We start from the raw sequence: 14,485 nt of genomic DNA on the forward strand, positions 1-14,485 counted from the left end.
TTGTGCAGTAATTCTTTCTGCGCCATTTCTTAGCTAGCTAACCTTCATCTTCTAGACTGAGCCTCATAAACTCTTTCATCTTTGCTTTGACTTACATCAAACCCCATATAGATTTATCTGCTCTTTCTTTCCCAGGTTATTCCTATCTGGGCCATGCAAATCCCATATCTTTGTTTCTGTTTCTCTACCCCTGATCATAGCCCTAATTCCTAAGTTTTCCTCTAATAACGTCAAGCATAAAACTGGCTACGATGGAAGAAAAGGAAAGTGAATTTCAATGCCTCTCCCTTCCTGGGGCTTCGATTCTGATCAGACATAGGAGGTGGAGGCCTCTACTCTTCAGGACCCCTCCTTTCCTCTTTGATATTTCCAGTCAAGGCCAAGCACAACATACACTCAGTACTTCTTTAATCAGGACCAGAAGCATTGATGGCGTCAGCCCACTGCTGTATCTCGAAGTGCGGCAATAGGACAGCACCCCGGAAAACTGAAACTGTTCTTTTCTCTTTTTCTATGGCACCCCTCCATGAGCGAGCTAATCACTGTCTGTAAGAACTTCCCACTTTCTGTTTCCCACCGGTTGCTAATGATAGTCAACTGAGACAGTCCATTTCCATGAAACACTACCTGTACTAAAAGCATAAGTAACTGATAGAAGGGTACCTGACTGGCTGGTAATGGGGTTGAGAAGTGGAGGAAGTCACAGAGGCAAGGCTAGCCCGAGATGTCTCTACTGTGGCAGAGGGAGGGGCAGGCCCTGACTGCATCTCAGGTCTTACCAGCACAGTGATCCCTTGTTCTTTACACAGCATGGCCACCGCTCCCAGGAGGATACTCAGCAACACCCAGAACGTAGAATGTGTTCCCTCCTTGTTACCTGCTGATAGAGAAATGACAGACATAAACATCATGCAACACAGCTTAGCCCTGGTAGCACCAGGGACTAAAATCCTAAGCATGTGCTCTAAATAGCCACGATTTAAAAAGAGTTTGGTCTTCTGATAGCATTTCTCTGTGGGCAAGTGTATTACACTCTGCATTTCTGGTTAAACAGCACCGTCTAAATGATATACATACCCACTCTCAAGGCACATCCTAGCAGGTACCCACAGCCTGTTGGAGGCACCGCAATGAAGGCCTGGCCACCAAGATATCTCATTGCAGACTCCCTATGGGGCAAGTTCCTACTTCCTGACCTGCCAGCCACCTAACAGGCCACTCTGACAGGCTGTGTTGAGAAGTCCCACTGAGAGTATAAGCACTGCATCGGATTATAGGATGGCCCCAGCAGTGACTGCTGCTATCACCACAGTGGTGACGGCAATGCCTGAGCTGCCCTGAGAAAGCCTACAACTGTAGGCACAGAAGTCCAGGTAAAGGCCCAGGCCAGGCTGGGCTGGGCTGCCAACCTGCATGGGGCTTCAAGCCAGAACATCCTTAGAAGTGGGAACTCTGTAGTAAGAAGCCTGGGGTGGGACTGACCTTGAGTTAAAACTGATGGTCCCTGAACGGCCTCTAGCCAAGGGAGGGTCTGGCTTTATTCTGTTTGGTGGGTGATATCTGCAATTTGGGGCCAGGGCTGAACTGCTGGAGAGGAGAGGCCACATGTCCTTTGTAAGGCCCTCACCCCCTCATCTACATAGATGGTACACATTTAAAAAAGACATAGGTTTGAAGTAGGGCAAAGCAAACCTGCTTGGAGGGCCAAACCATTAGCTTGCCTGGGGTTCCTATGAATCTTGGTTCAGTTCTGATCAAAACCAGAACTCTTGGTCCAAAATCTGGCTCTGCCATTTACTATGTGACCTTGAGCAAATTACTTCCACTCACAGTCTCAACAACTTCATCTATAAATTGGGAGCAACATTACCTACCTACTGATATTTGAGAGGAGAAAAACTATACAGAAATGCCTGGCCATTTGTGTTAAAAATTATAGAAACATGGTTGTAAATGCAAAACATATCTGTAAAACACACAAGAAACCAACCACAGTTGTTTCTGAACAGTTCTAAGAAGAAAATTTGGGCAGCAGAGGGATAAAGTCTATGCTTTCCCACTGTACAGCCCTTCACATATCCTTAATTTTTTTTTTTTAACTATGTGCATGTTTGACAGCCTCGTTAGCTTCCACCCATTAGATGCCAGCAGCCCTCCCAGCCCTCAGATGTGACAACCAAGAATGCCACAGACTTTGTCAAACACCCCTGGGAAGAGTGGGGCAGAAATCACCCACACTTGGGACCAGTGCCCTGAACCAGGGTAATGACAGTGTGTGGTCCGTGCACCTGCCCTTGGATCCTGTTAGAAATTCAGAGTCTCAGGCCCCACCCAGAGCTGTGCAATCAGAAACCTGATGGTGGAGCCCAGCAACTGCCCTTTTAACCAGCCTTCCAGGTGATTCTAATTTTTTTTTTAATGTTTGTTTATTTTTGATAGAGCGAGGGAGAGCACCAGCGGGGAAGGACAGAGAGAGGGAGCCACAGAATCCGAAGCAGGCTCCAGGGTCTGAGCTGTCAGCACAGAGCCCGACATGTGGCTGGAACCTATGAACTGTGAGATCATGATCTGAGCTGAAGCTGGATGCTTAACTGACTGAGCCACCCAGGTGTCCCTCGGTCAACTCCTTTTAAGTTATGATTTTAGGAAAGGCCTCACAAGTGTCAGCAGCTCAGCCCAGGGGTTCAGCTGGCAGAATGGAGGTGGTCACAGCTCACAAGGCACTGTAACCTTCTGCCATATGATGGAGATGGATGGCAGATAACACCCTTAAGGCTTGTCCTCTCCATGCTGTGGACATATGGTCCACTGAGCTTTTCTCCCATAACACATCCTCCTGAGTCTGCATCAAACCACTCTCAGGGTTTTCTCATATTAGCAGTTGGTAGGTAATTAAATGTCTTTAATTATAAGAACTCATGTATTACCATGGGGTCTTCTCCACAGATAAAAGGGTAAATGACCCCCAGCCAGGCTCCTGTGCCCCTCAGGGCTCACAATGGGACGGGCACTACGGCAGCTCGGGAGATGTGCTGGGGTCCCTCGTCTCAGCATGCTGCTTCCACGTCCACTAAGCATTAGATTTGATGGTTCACTAGAAACCAAATGGACCTCTCCCCCACCGCCTGGACTGGCTTTTTCTAAGCTTCCTCATTCCCACAATCTGTATTTGTAACTTTTCTTTTTAAGTTCATTTATTTTGAGAGAGAGAAAGAGTGAGAGAGTGAGAGAGAGAGAGAGAGAGAGAGAGAGAGTGTGGGAGCAGGGGAGGACCAGAGAGAGAGAGAAAGGGAGAGAGAGAATCCCAAGCAGGCTCCATGCTGTCAGCACAGAGCCCAACGTGGGGCTTGATCTCCCGAGCTATGAGATCATGACCTGAGCCGAAATCAAGAGTCTGATGGTTAATGACTGAGCCACCCAGGTGCCCCTATGCTTGTAACTCTGTGTGTGTGTGTGTGTGTGTGTGTGTGTGTGTGTGTGTGTGTGTGTTTCTAACTCTTAATAAAACATAATGACTTCCCAATGTGATGTTCCCTGTTCTTAACATTTAAAGAAGGTCCCTTGACCATTTTACATTCCTTCCTAAAAAACTGAATTAGCTTGTATTTTACTTGACTGTGTAACCTGGATGAATTTCCCCCTATCATGGACCAGTGGCTTGGATAGGAAAAAAATTCCCAGTTCCTCCATTAAAACACCCAAAGGACAGCTTCTGAAGCACTCCATTAACACAAAGTTAAATGAGTATGGAGATGTGAAAGTAATGGGCTCAGGTTCCACTTGTCTGGAATTTAAAATGGTTTTCTCCTTAGATGGCAAAATCAGAGATTTCACTGAATACAGAAAAATAACTTGCATAGAAAACACAGCTTTCACATTTACTGATAACCTTCTTTGTAATCTCACTCCATACTTTCACCACACTTCTCAAACCCCAAATTTCTGCAAGGGACCTGGACACCTCACACCTCTCAAATCCTCTATCACGATTCTTTTGGAAGATTTCCACTCTCTACTTACCTCTTATGATTTTGTGCAGACATGTCTGGTAAAAAGCATGCGAAAGACAACGTTTCTTTGCTGAAGAAATTTCTTAAGTTACAGTGATTTTTAAATATTATGCCACTTCTCAACAGTGGCAATTTCTGGTCAAAAGCAAAATTTCAGTTGTCAGTTACAAACCTAGGGATGGCTTTATATTCAGAAAATCAAATCTTAGATTACACTGTTCAGAAGAGTAGGCATTATAGCTAATGAGCACCTGAAATGTGTCTGGTCCCTAGTGAGATGCGTTGTTAAGTATAAAATACACACCCGATTTTGAAGACTCAGTATGAAAAAAGAAAATGTAAAATATTTCATAATTTTTATACTGATTTTTACATGTTGAAATTATAGTATTTTTTATACATCTGGCTAAAAACTGCAGTTAAAATTCATCCAACTGCATCTTTTTATAATGTGGCTACTAGACATTTAAAAATTACATGCATGGCTCATCCTGTGTTCCTACTGCACAGCACTGTCTATATCATGTGCTCAGAGACCCAGCTCACAGATGAAATGATCTGCTCATGGCTTTAATTGTATTCCAAGTCTGCCTTCTAAAACTCAGAAAATATGAAGTGAGCTTGTCTATTTAAATCTTTCTCTTGCAACCCCCTCCCAGATTGGCCACTTGACATGTTATCAGGAGTTATAGGACTATTCATGCACACACATTTCACTTTTTCCAGTATTCAAACTGGAAAGCTTAATTTAACTGATGTCTTAAAACGCCAAAGTACATACCATTGGCACTATTGCCAGTATGGGAGTGGTCAAGGAGGGCCTTATAAAAAGTAAATACTCACCTGGGAAACTGGTTCTGAGTCTGGGGACAGCCCAGCCTAGTGTACTTCTAGTAATATGGCCTGCTCTAGCATAGTTCTACCCATGTAATTCCTCAGACTCAAGACTCCTTTTTGAGTCTTGATTTGTCAAGGTGACCAATGCTAATAGTTGCCAAGATATAGCATCTCTAGATGAATTTGGGCTTTGCATTTTTTGGGGTATGCTCTTATTAACTAATGAAATTAACTTATTAACTAATGAAAGCCATTTTTTTATTTCCAAGTTTGAACATTTTAATAGGACAGCTGAAACAGATAATGATAGGCTACCTCCAACAGCTGGTGCTCAATAGGTATTTGGGGAATCAATAATTTCATTTATTTCTATGTCTACCAGAAGTCTTATATTACCACATTTGTTATGCAATTATGATATGCAATTTAATACAAAAAAGTTAACAATTCACTTTCAATGTGAACAAAAATACAGCCAGAAGTCACATCTTTTGACATTAATGTCTTGAAATTTCCTCACAATGGAAAAATCCCCACCATGTAAGAGACTCTTTAAAAAAAAAAGAAGTTAAAAAAATCACATAAGCCTAATATAACACTGTATGTCAACGATACTGGAATTAAACATTTAAAAAATTACACAAGGAATATTAAAAAGGCACAGCAAAAGTTGACCGTGTTAATTTTAAATTCATAGCTGTTACAAACAGTAACCATAAATTCTGAGAGCCAGATGTCGCCTCCAGTGTGGTTGTATTTATGAATATTTTTATTCAAAACAATCCTCCCCAAATAGGGAAATCTAACTGGTATGTAGCTACATGCGAGCATCTCAGGATGTTGCGTTTACCCAGAGTCCTCTGTCTCATCTCCAGCCAGTCTGCTAAATTGCAACCACCAATGACCCAGGAGAGGGAGAAAAGGAACCATTCTTATACCATGTGACATCTCTCCTCATGTAGGAAGACACCTTGCTCTAGGATAATTATGCAGCTTTAGGAAACATCAACAGTTTATGATCCAGAGCTTCATAAACTGGCCTCGAAAATGTTTGTCTCAGTCTATGTCTGCATTATCAAAGATAATACAATCACTTAGATAAATGAGGCAAAGGCTAATAGAGTGGAGGAAGCACAGGCCAAAAAAGAAAAAAAGAAAAAAAACCCCAAAATGCACTAACAGAGAGACACTTGTCAGTGCTAACACCCACAAGTGCCAACAGATGTGATCAATTTAATGAAGCATGTGCTTCGGAACTGGTACTACTTTCTGGTGGGAAGATCTTCTTTCAGTGAAAGCATCGCATTGTATGAGCTCCCCTCTTCAGCACTCGATGCTTGGCATCTTTGCTGCCTTGAAGCTGGCACGTCATGTTGTGTGTGGGAACCACGCCACCCCGGCAGGTGGCTCCCACTCCCTCTGCCAGAGCGACACAATGAGCGTCAGATTCCCATTCCAAAAGTTGGAGCCAACCAGGCAGTGCTTCCACCCGCAGAATGAAAGAAGTCAGACGTTGCTATTCTAAAATACCAGCCCGTTCGGGGGACATCAAGTGATGTAGGAACCAAAGAAACATAAAAGCAGAGAAAAGAAAATGCACATGAATACCACAGTCAGAATTCAGTCAGCAATGACCCCAAATCTAAAAACAAGAGTCCTATAGTACATGAGATACACAGTCTCCCTATTGTTTTTTAGAGCTGCATGATTCTAAGTCAAAGGAAAACAGATGTCTTCAATCAGAATGAAAATATGAGGAAATGATACCCCAAGAGTAAGAGTTATCCTATTCTAGCTCCCCGAACTGTGGCAAGGACAGCAATAAGCAAACAACGTTTAAGAACTTACAACAACTAATATTTGGGATACTGTCTTTTGCAATAGTTTAGAATTTAAAATGGTTGGGGTGCCTGGGTAGCTCAGTCAGTTGAGCTTCTGACTTCGGCTCAGGTCATGACCTCACAGTTCGTGGGTTTGAGCCTCACATCGGGCTTGCTGCTGTCAGCCTGTCAGCTCTGTCCCCTTCTCTCTGACCCTCCCCCATTTGCACTCTTCTCAAATAAATATTTTTTAAAAAAGTATAGTTTCCCTTATAAGGACATTTCCTTTTTAATTTTTATTTATTTATTTTAAAAATGTCTATTTATTTATTTGGAGAGAGAGAGCATGTGAGTGAGCAGGGGAGGAGCAGAGAGAGAGGGAGAGAGAGAATCCCAAGCAGGCTCCACACTCAGTGGGGAGCCTGACTCGAGGCTCAATCTCACAACTGTGAGATCATGACTTAAGCTGATATCAAGACTCAGATGCTTAACTGACTGAGCCACCCCGGTGCCCCAGGACATTTCCTTTTTAAAAAAGGATTCTGTAACAAAAGATCTTGCATGGAAATATTCTATTTAAGCACCCCAACACCACTGCCACCACCACACACACAAAAAAAATCCAGACAGAAATGTTACGTGAGTAGATTTTTTTTCATTTTCTGAAAATGCTGGGGATTCTAGAGGTTAGCCCAAAATTGCTTGTTAATAAACTCAGGCAGTTAAAAATTGCCTAGAGCTTTATAATACATACATTGCATCTATAAAGAAAGCTAATGAGGTTATCAAAAAGAAATACATCCTTTGAAAGAGATTTTTTTGACTAGTTAAACCACTAATTTCAGAGTACTCAATGTTTTGTTCCCTTATAAAAAATATTAAAAACCTCTCTTGAACTACAAGTTTCTGTGTAACTGCTGCGAGACCTTTCTTTGAATTTATGTTCAGATCCAAAAAGAACAAAGACCAGGTCACGTTAAGCCTTGAGTATAAACAACAAACAGCATCATTATTTGTATCCAATAAATGCCGGACTGAACTTTTACCACAAAAGAGCTTTGATTCTCAGTGGGACACTTAAAATATGTGGCATAACACGAGCAACTGTCATCACCATCATGACAGTGTGTTTACCACGTGTGCTCACTAGTCAGCTTTTTGTAAAATGCACACTGACGAGGCAGGGAAAACAGAGGAGTGACTATTTCTTAACGTAGCTCAAAGTCCAAATGAAAATATATACACCTGGATATATGAATGTCCATTAGTATCAACCTCTCTGCTCTGTTGGACTGAAGGAAATTTAATAGAGAGTAGATGAAAGAAATTAACAGCATAAGTAAAACTACCATGTGATCCAGAAATTCCAGTTCTGGTATTTATCCAATGGAAATGAACTCACTATCTTGAAAAGATATTGCACCCCACATTCACTGCATTATTTATAACAGCCAAGACATGGAACAATCTAAGTTCATGGGTGAATGAATAAAGAAAAACCGTATATATATACATACACACACACACACACATATATATGCACATACACATTCTATATACATAAAATACTATATGTATTATATATATACTATAAAATATACATTATACATATACTATAATACTATGTAATACTATATATATTATATACACACCATATATTACATACTATGGTATATTACTAACACTATGTAATACCATGATATAGTATAGCATATTACACTATAGTATATAAAATACTATAAATATATAATATATATAAAACATATACTGTGTGTGTATATATGTACATATACACAGTATAAACAAAATGGAATATTACTCAGATGTAAAAAAAGAAGGAATTCCTTCCATTTGCAACATGTTTGGACCTTGAGGGCACTGTGCTAAGGAAAATAAGTCAGATAGAGAAAACAAATACAGCATGATCTCTCTTATGTGTAGAATTAAAAACCAAACAAACTCCAAAACAGAACAGATAGGTGGTTGCCAGAGGACAGTGGAGGTGGGCAAAGTGGACAAAGGTGGCCAAAAGGTAAAAATTTCTAGGTATAAATCCTGAGGATGTAATGTATACCATGATGACTATAGTTAACAATACTGTAATGCATATTTAAAAGTTGCTAAGACAGTAGATCTTAAAAGTTCTCATCATAAGAAAAAAAAAATTGTAACTATATATGGTGACGAATGGGGAGCCTGGTGGCTCAATTGGTTGAGCATCTAACTCTGAATCCCGGCTCAGGTCACGATCTCACAGTTTGTGAGTTCAAGCCCCACATCAGGCTCTGTGCTGACATTGCAGAGCCTGCTTAGAATTCTCTCTCCCCCCGCCCCCCTCTGCCTCTCCCCTGCTCTCAATCTCTCTCTCAAAAGTAAATAAATAGACATTAAAACAATATGGTGATGGATGCTCACTACACTTACTGTGGTGATAATTTCACAATATATACAAATATTGAGTCATTATTTTGTACACCTAAAACTAATAAAATGTTATATGTCAGTTATATCTCACTTAAAAAAAAAGAAGATGCACATTTCAAGGAAAATAAAGAAATTAATAGTACAAAGGCCACAGTCATCAATTCTGTATAAATGCACTATGATAAGAAGAGAATACTTATTGAGAGCCCACTGTGAGGTGTGCACAGGAAGGAAAAAGTTAACAAGGAAGTATGGAAAACTAGAACATTCCACTCCTTGAGTATTCTGAATGCCGAAACCTTTATTTTAATCAAAATATACTGGACCATAAGCCCTTCAAGGCATGGACTTTCTAGTTTTTGTATCCCCAACACAGGACACAGGGCCTGGTACAAAGGACACTCTTAAGGTTTGGTTAATTATTGGTGAAAGAATGGATGACAAAAATTGATAAGCCTGTGTGCTATTTTATGTTTTAGAACAGAATCAGAAAAGTCTTATCATGGATGCTTGACCAGAATCACTTTTGCATATAGGGTTCTTACTGCTTCTTCTCTATGATGGTATTATTAGTTTATGAAAGTCTTGCTCCTCTTTATTTATTTTTAAGAAGGAGAGAGAAAGAAAGAGAGAGAGAGAGAGAGATTCATACTTAAGCAGGCACCACGCTCAGTGCAGAGCCTGACACTCAGGGTTGATCCCATGACCCCAGGATCATGACCTGAGCCAAAACCAAGAGTCGGACGCCCAACCAACTGAGCCACCCGGGCACCCGTGAAAGTCTTGCTCCTCTTTAAAAAGACTCTTATCCACCATAGGTATGAAGCTGAACATTACCATGCTGTGTAAGGATTATTCCAGAGAGTTCTCTATAAACGTAGATTCTATTCTTAGTATGTTTAAAAAGGAGTATGAAAAATCTGAAACATAGAAAAGTGGCCGAAAACACAGCAAAGACTAGGAAAGGCTCTACCAGACTTGGTGGGGATAATGAGACAAAGGGGGATTCGGGAGTGTGGAGGGGAGGAGTGGCTGGCAGAGCTGAGGGGGCTGTCCAATGTGAATGGAGCAAGTGGGCGACAGGGCTGGGCATCCGCTCACCAGCTCACCATGTCCTGCCCTGCTCTGCTTGCTCCTGAGATTACAGCAGGTGGAGCTCAGGGCGCAGAGCCTTGTAGGGGAGGAATCAGAGAACTGCCTTACGTTTTGGAAATGGGACTTTCCCTGGGGAAGCTAACAACTGAGTGTAAGTCCTTCTCTTTCGAATACAGGTTGCACTGCCTCCGGACCCGCAAGGAACTTGGGAGGCAGAATTCAATCATACCATCCATACTCCATGATGTGAAAACAGTGAGCGGGACTGAAAATAGCAGTGAAAACAGTGAGCGGGACCTGAAAACCAACTCAAAATGATGGAGAGTGCAGCTTGAGAGATGGGTGTTTTCAACCACCTACTTTAAACTCCCAAGGGGAAAAAAATGATTATGATCTGTAACGCAAAGCCTATGTGGGCAGGTGGATACAGTCAGAGGACAAAAAGGACACAAAAGACCACAGCCAAGAATAACTGGCAGGGTCAAGACACTGAGGCTGGATGTGTGGAGAGGGGCAACCTCATAGCTTTATATTTTCCAATGACTAAATAAGCTGACAGAGACTGTAGAAGGCCATTCACTTCAGTCTGGAAGCAGGGCCACAGGCCTCATTTTCATTTACCCTTGCCTTTTCCTGAAGGGGGTTCAAGTGAACAGGAAAACAGATCCTGGGAAGGTGGGGTGACCTGTAGACAAGAGGTCAACAGAAAACCTTTTTCCTGGGGCGCCTGGGTGGCGCAGCCGGTTAAACGTCCGACTTCAGCCAGGTCACGATCTCGCGGTCCGTGAGTTCGAGCCCCGCGTTGGGCTCTGGGCTGATGGCTCAGAGCCTGGAGCCTGTTTCCGATTCTGTGTCTCCCTCTCTCTCTGTCCCTCCCCCGTTCATGCTCTGTCTCTCTCTGTCCCAAAAATAAAAAAATAAAAAAAAAAAAAAGGAGAAAACCTTTTTCCTAATTGATCCATCTGTCTTCTGTCCTAAGGAACTTCAACCTAATGAAAATCTACTCAGATTCTTAAAAGGCTCTCCACAGAAGCCACATTTACCACTGCTATCTGTGTGCAAACATGAAGTATTTCCAGGTTAACTTTCTTGAAGACATTTCACATGTAACATTAAAGGCCCAACAATCTCTTTCCATTTTTAAAGCAAACACAACAAATGTCAAAGGAATGCTACTGAACCAAAAAAGAAAGATCATGTTGCTACTACTGTTAACACAGTTCCATCCAGACTGGAATATACTTCACCAATTTCTCAAGAATCAATGTATTAGTTGAAAAGCCATCACACGTTAAAACACTTTTACCTTTGGTATTAGTTTCCAAAGGCTTTATTAAAAAATTTATCTTCTGTAGAGATGGCTCTTGGAGATAATTTTGTAATTTACAAATGAGTTTAACACAGATGCATATGTCAGAATATGTACATTTGTGAAATGAAGGGGGGGGAAGGTAAATACTAAAGGAACCAGGGAAAGAATATAAGATGTCGTTAGTTTTTCACCATTCTCTGAGAATAGTCCACACTAAAGGAGGCTAATAAATGTATCAGTTCACACTTGATAGAAGAACTGTTAGTCTTCTGATAGTTTTTTCATTAATCCACCCGAGTAATCTTTAGAAATAGTGGACGTTTTATTCTATCTCCTAGATTATGTGTCCCACATGTTAAAATCTATCAACATTTAGTATTTTCTTCAAAAAAAAACTTCTGATGTCTTTGACAGGCATTCAGTATAGGGAATAGAGTCTTTAAGGGAGGGATGTGTTAAAATTAATAAAATGATTGATTCTTCATTACAACTTTAGAGTTGTCTTTGATAAAGGCCAACGGATTTAATTTTTAATTTTATTTAGGAGAAATATGATGAGTAAATTATCCTCTGTAATTACAAATGCAGATTTATTTGGCAACTTAAGAACGTGAAGTGCCACTGTCTATAATGAGCATAAGAGTGAGTAGAAAATGGACTCTCTCCCCCTCTCCCACCTCCCCATTCCGATTGGGTCTTATGGAAAAGCCACAAAATGGTACTCAATGTGCTATGAGGCTGGGGCAGGTGCACTCTGTCATCCTACTGCTCCCCCTACCAGATCCCCGGGGCCATGTGTATCTTAGGAGTTTTATGATCACCATAGGTGGGGAGATACCGACCCCAGGAAGAGCTGGACATGCCTAATTGCTAAGTTAACTTTCAGTTTCAGGAAGAAAAGTGACCACCAGTATTCTCTGTACTTGAAGCTGTTCTGTTCAGCTGTCCCCAACCTCTGCTCTATCAGAAACATGGTGAGTCAGAAGAAAACTGGTGGTTTTATCTCAGTATGATAAAATAATGGTAACAAAGGGGGGGTGCAGGGTGTTTGGGTGTAACCAAGTCCTCGGTAAGCATGGTGCAGTCTGGGGCCACTGGGGTCACCCTTCTGCTGTGTCTCAGCAGAGCTGCAGGTCTGAGGCAACTGATGCTCCAAGACATAATCTGCCCCATGTTCAGCCTGTACAGGATGGGATGGAGGAGGGGCAGTGAGTGAAAAATCTCACAGGCCAACTCCAGTCCACCCTTGGGAACTACGGGTAGTTTCTATATGGATGTTCTAGGTACAATGCGTAGAACATCAAAACAACACAGCTTGTGCTAGAAGAATTTACAACCCTGCCTAAATCTTTTTGTAGAAAAAAAAAATAAGGTTTAAAAGAACTCTATTGTTCATTTTTTGAAAAAGGCTATTGGGTACACCAATGTTCAAAGCAGTACTCACAGTAGCCAAAAGGTAGAAAGGACCCAAATGCCCACTGGCAGATAAATAAATCGTGATACATACATACAATGGAATTATTCAGCTTTGAAAAAAATTCGGACACCTGCTACTACATAGATGAATCTTGAGGGTGTTATGCTCAGTAAAATAAGCCAGACACAAAAGGACAAATATTGTATGAATCTACTTCTATGAGGTACCTAGAACAGTCAAACTCATGGACAGAAAGTAGAATGGTGTTCTCCAGGGGCTAAGGAAGGTGGAGCAGGGAGTTGCTGTTTAATGGGTACAGAGTTTCACTTTTGCAAGATGAAAAAGTTCTGGAGATGGACAATGGTGATGGTTGAACAGTGGGAATATATTTAATGCACTGAACTGGTACATTTAAAATGGTTAAAATGGTCATTTGATGTTACGTATATTTTATCACAAGAAAAATAAGGGAGGAAAAGTCTATGGGGATTTAAATAATATAACTAAGTCTTTGTTTTGCTAGGGAACTCCCACTAATATACAGGACATTAAAATATCACAAGAATCTGGTCCTTGGTCATTTTCACCTTGGGATAGCACTTTTTGAAAGGCAAACTGTGTTAGAAACTCTTTCAGAATCCTGAAAGCAAATGTTAAGGTTAAGTAGCCCCGCTGACACTTACTGTGGGGATGGACACCACCTGGGAGTTGCGGGGAGGGAGAAAACGAAGGAGATGTTGTTCAACCTTCTAAATGGTTGTCTTCCAAACACACAGAGACCTCAGGAGAGGCAGAACCTCAGGCCTCAGGGATGGTCCCACATCATTAACTACTGATTTGTTTCGTGTAAGGTTGAAAGGAAAAAAATCCTTAGAAATGGATTGTCTAGATGTCTGAGATAAGCACAATGTTTTAAAGATTAAAAAAGCATGTCATTAAAATCTGTTGATGCTTAATCTGGTGACTCACCTGGCCTTTAAAAAGAAAACAACTATTTAAAAACAAAAACAAAACCAAAAAACATCCAAAGTGGAGGTATGGCAGTAGGGACCCTTATATCCCCCTAATTTAGCTCGAATAATGATTGACTTCTGGCCAGTCTGGCCACATGCTTCCTGCCTCCCCTCAGATTAATTTGAAGCAAATCGCAGACATTATACCATTTCATCCACAAATATTTCACCATGAGTCTCTAACAGAACTGTTTTCAAAACATACCTGTGATGCCATTATCATGCCTAATAATTTACCAATTTGTTAGTAGAACTGAATGTACCTCCTGGCTATTTCTTTTTAAGTTTATTTATTTATTTCAGTAATATCCACACCCAATGTGGGGCTTGAACTCATGACCCTGAGATCAAGAGTCACACGCTCTTCTGACTGAGCCAGCCAGGTGTCCGCCTCCTGGCTATTTTTAATGACAGTTTTGATAAGCTTTGCCTCATTGGTCCAATGAGTACAGGGAAGCAGAGGAACACAAGGCAGCTGCCGTTGGCTTTGAAGTGAGTTAGACTCCAGTGTGAACCCAGTTCTGCCATAAGTAGCTGTGTGACCCTGAAAAAGTTAC

General features: G+C 41.3%; 1 protein-coding gene across 1 annotated transcript in view; it reads right to left on the minus strand.

Moving 5' to 3' along the window:
* The window catches only part of TMTC4 (transmembrane O-mannosyltransferase targeting cadherins 4), a 66,529-nt gene that overhangs the window by 31,093 nt on the left and 20,951 nt on the right, over positions 1–14,485 (minus strand). Inside the window, exon 6 of the mRNA XM_047081589.1 lies at positions 780–880. Within this exon, the coding sequence (XP_046937545.1) occupies positions 780–880 (101 nt within the window). The remainder of the gene's footprint in view (positions 1–779; positions 881–14,485) is intronic.

Source organism: Lynx rufus, unplaced genomic scaffold, assembly GCF_022079265.1.
Source record: "Lynx rufus isolate CCGP_SWC_20201006 ecotype Redwood Valley unplaced genomic scaffold, mLynRuf1.p SCAF_1, whole genome shotgun sequence".
Classification (NCBI taxonomy): domain Eukaryota; kingdom Metazoa; phylum Chordata; class Mammalia; order Carnivora; family Felidae; genus Lynx; species Lynx rufus.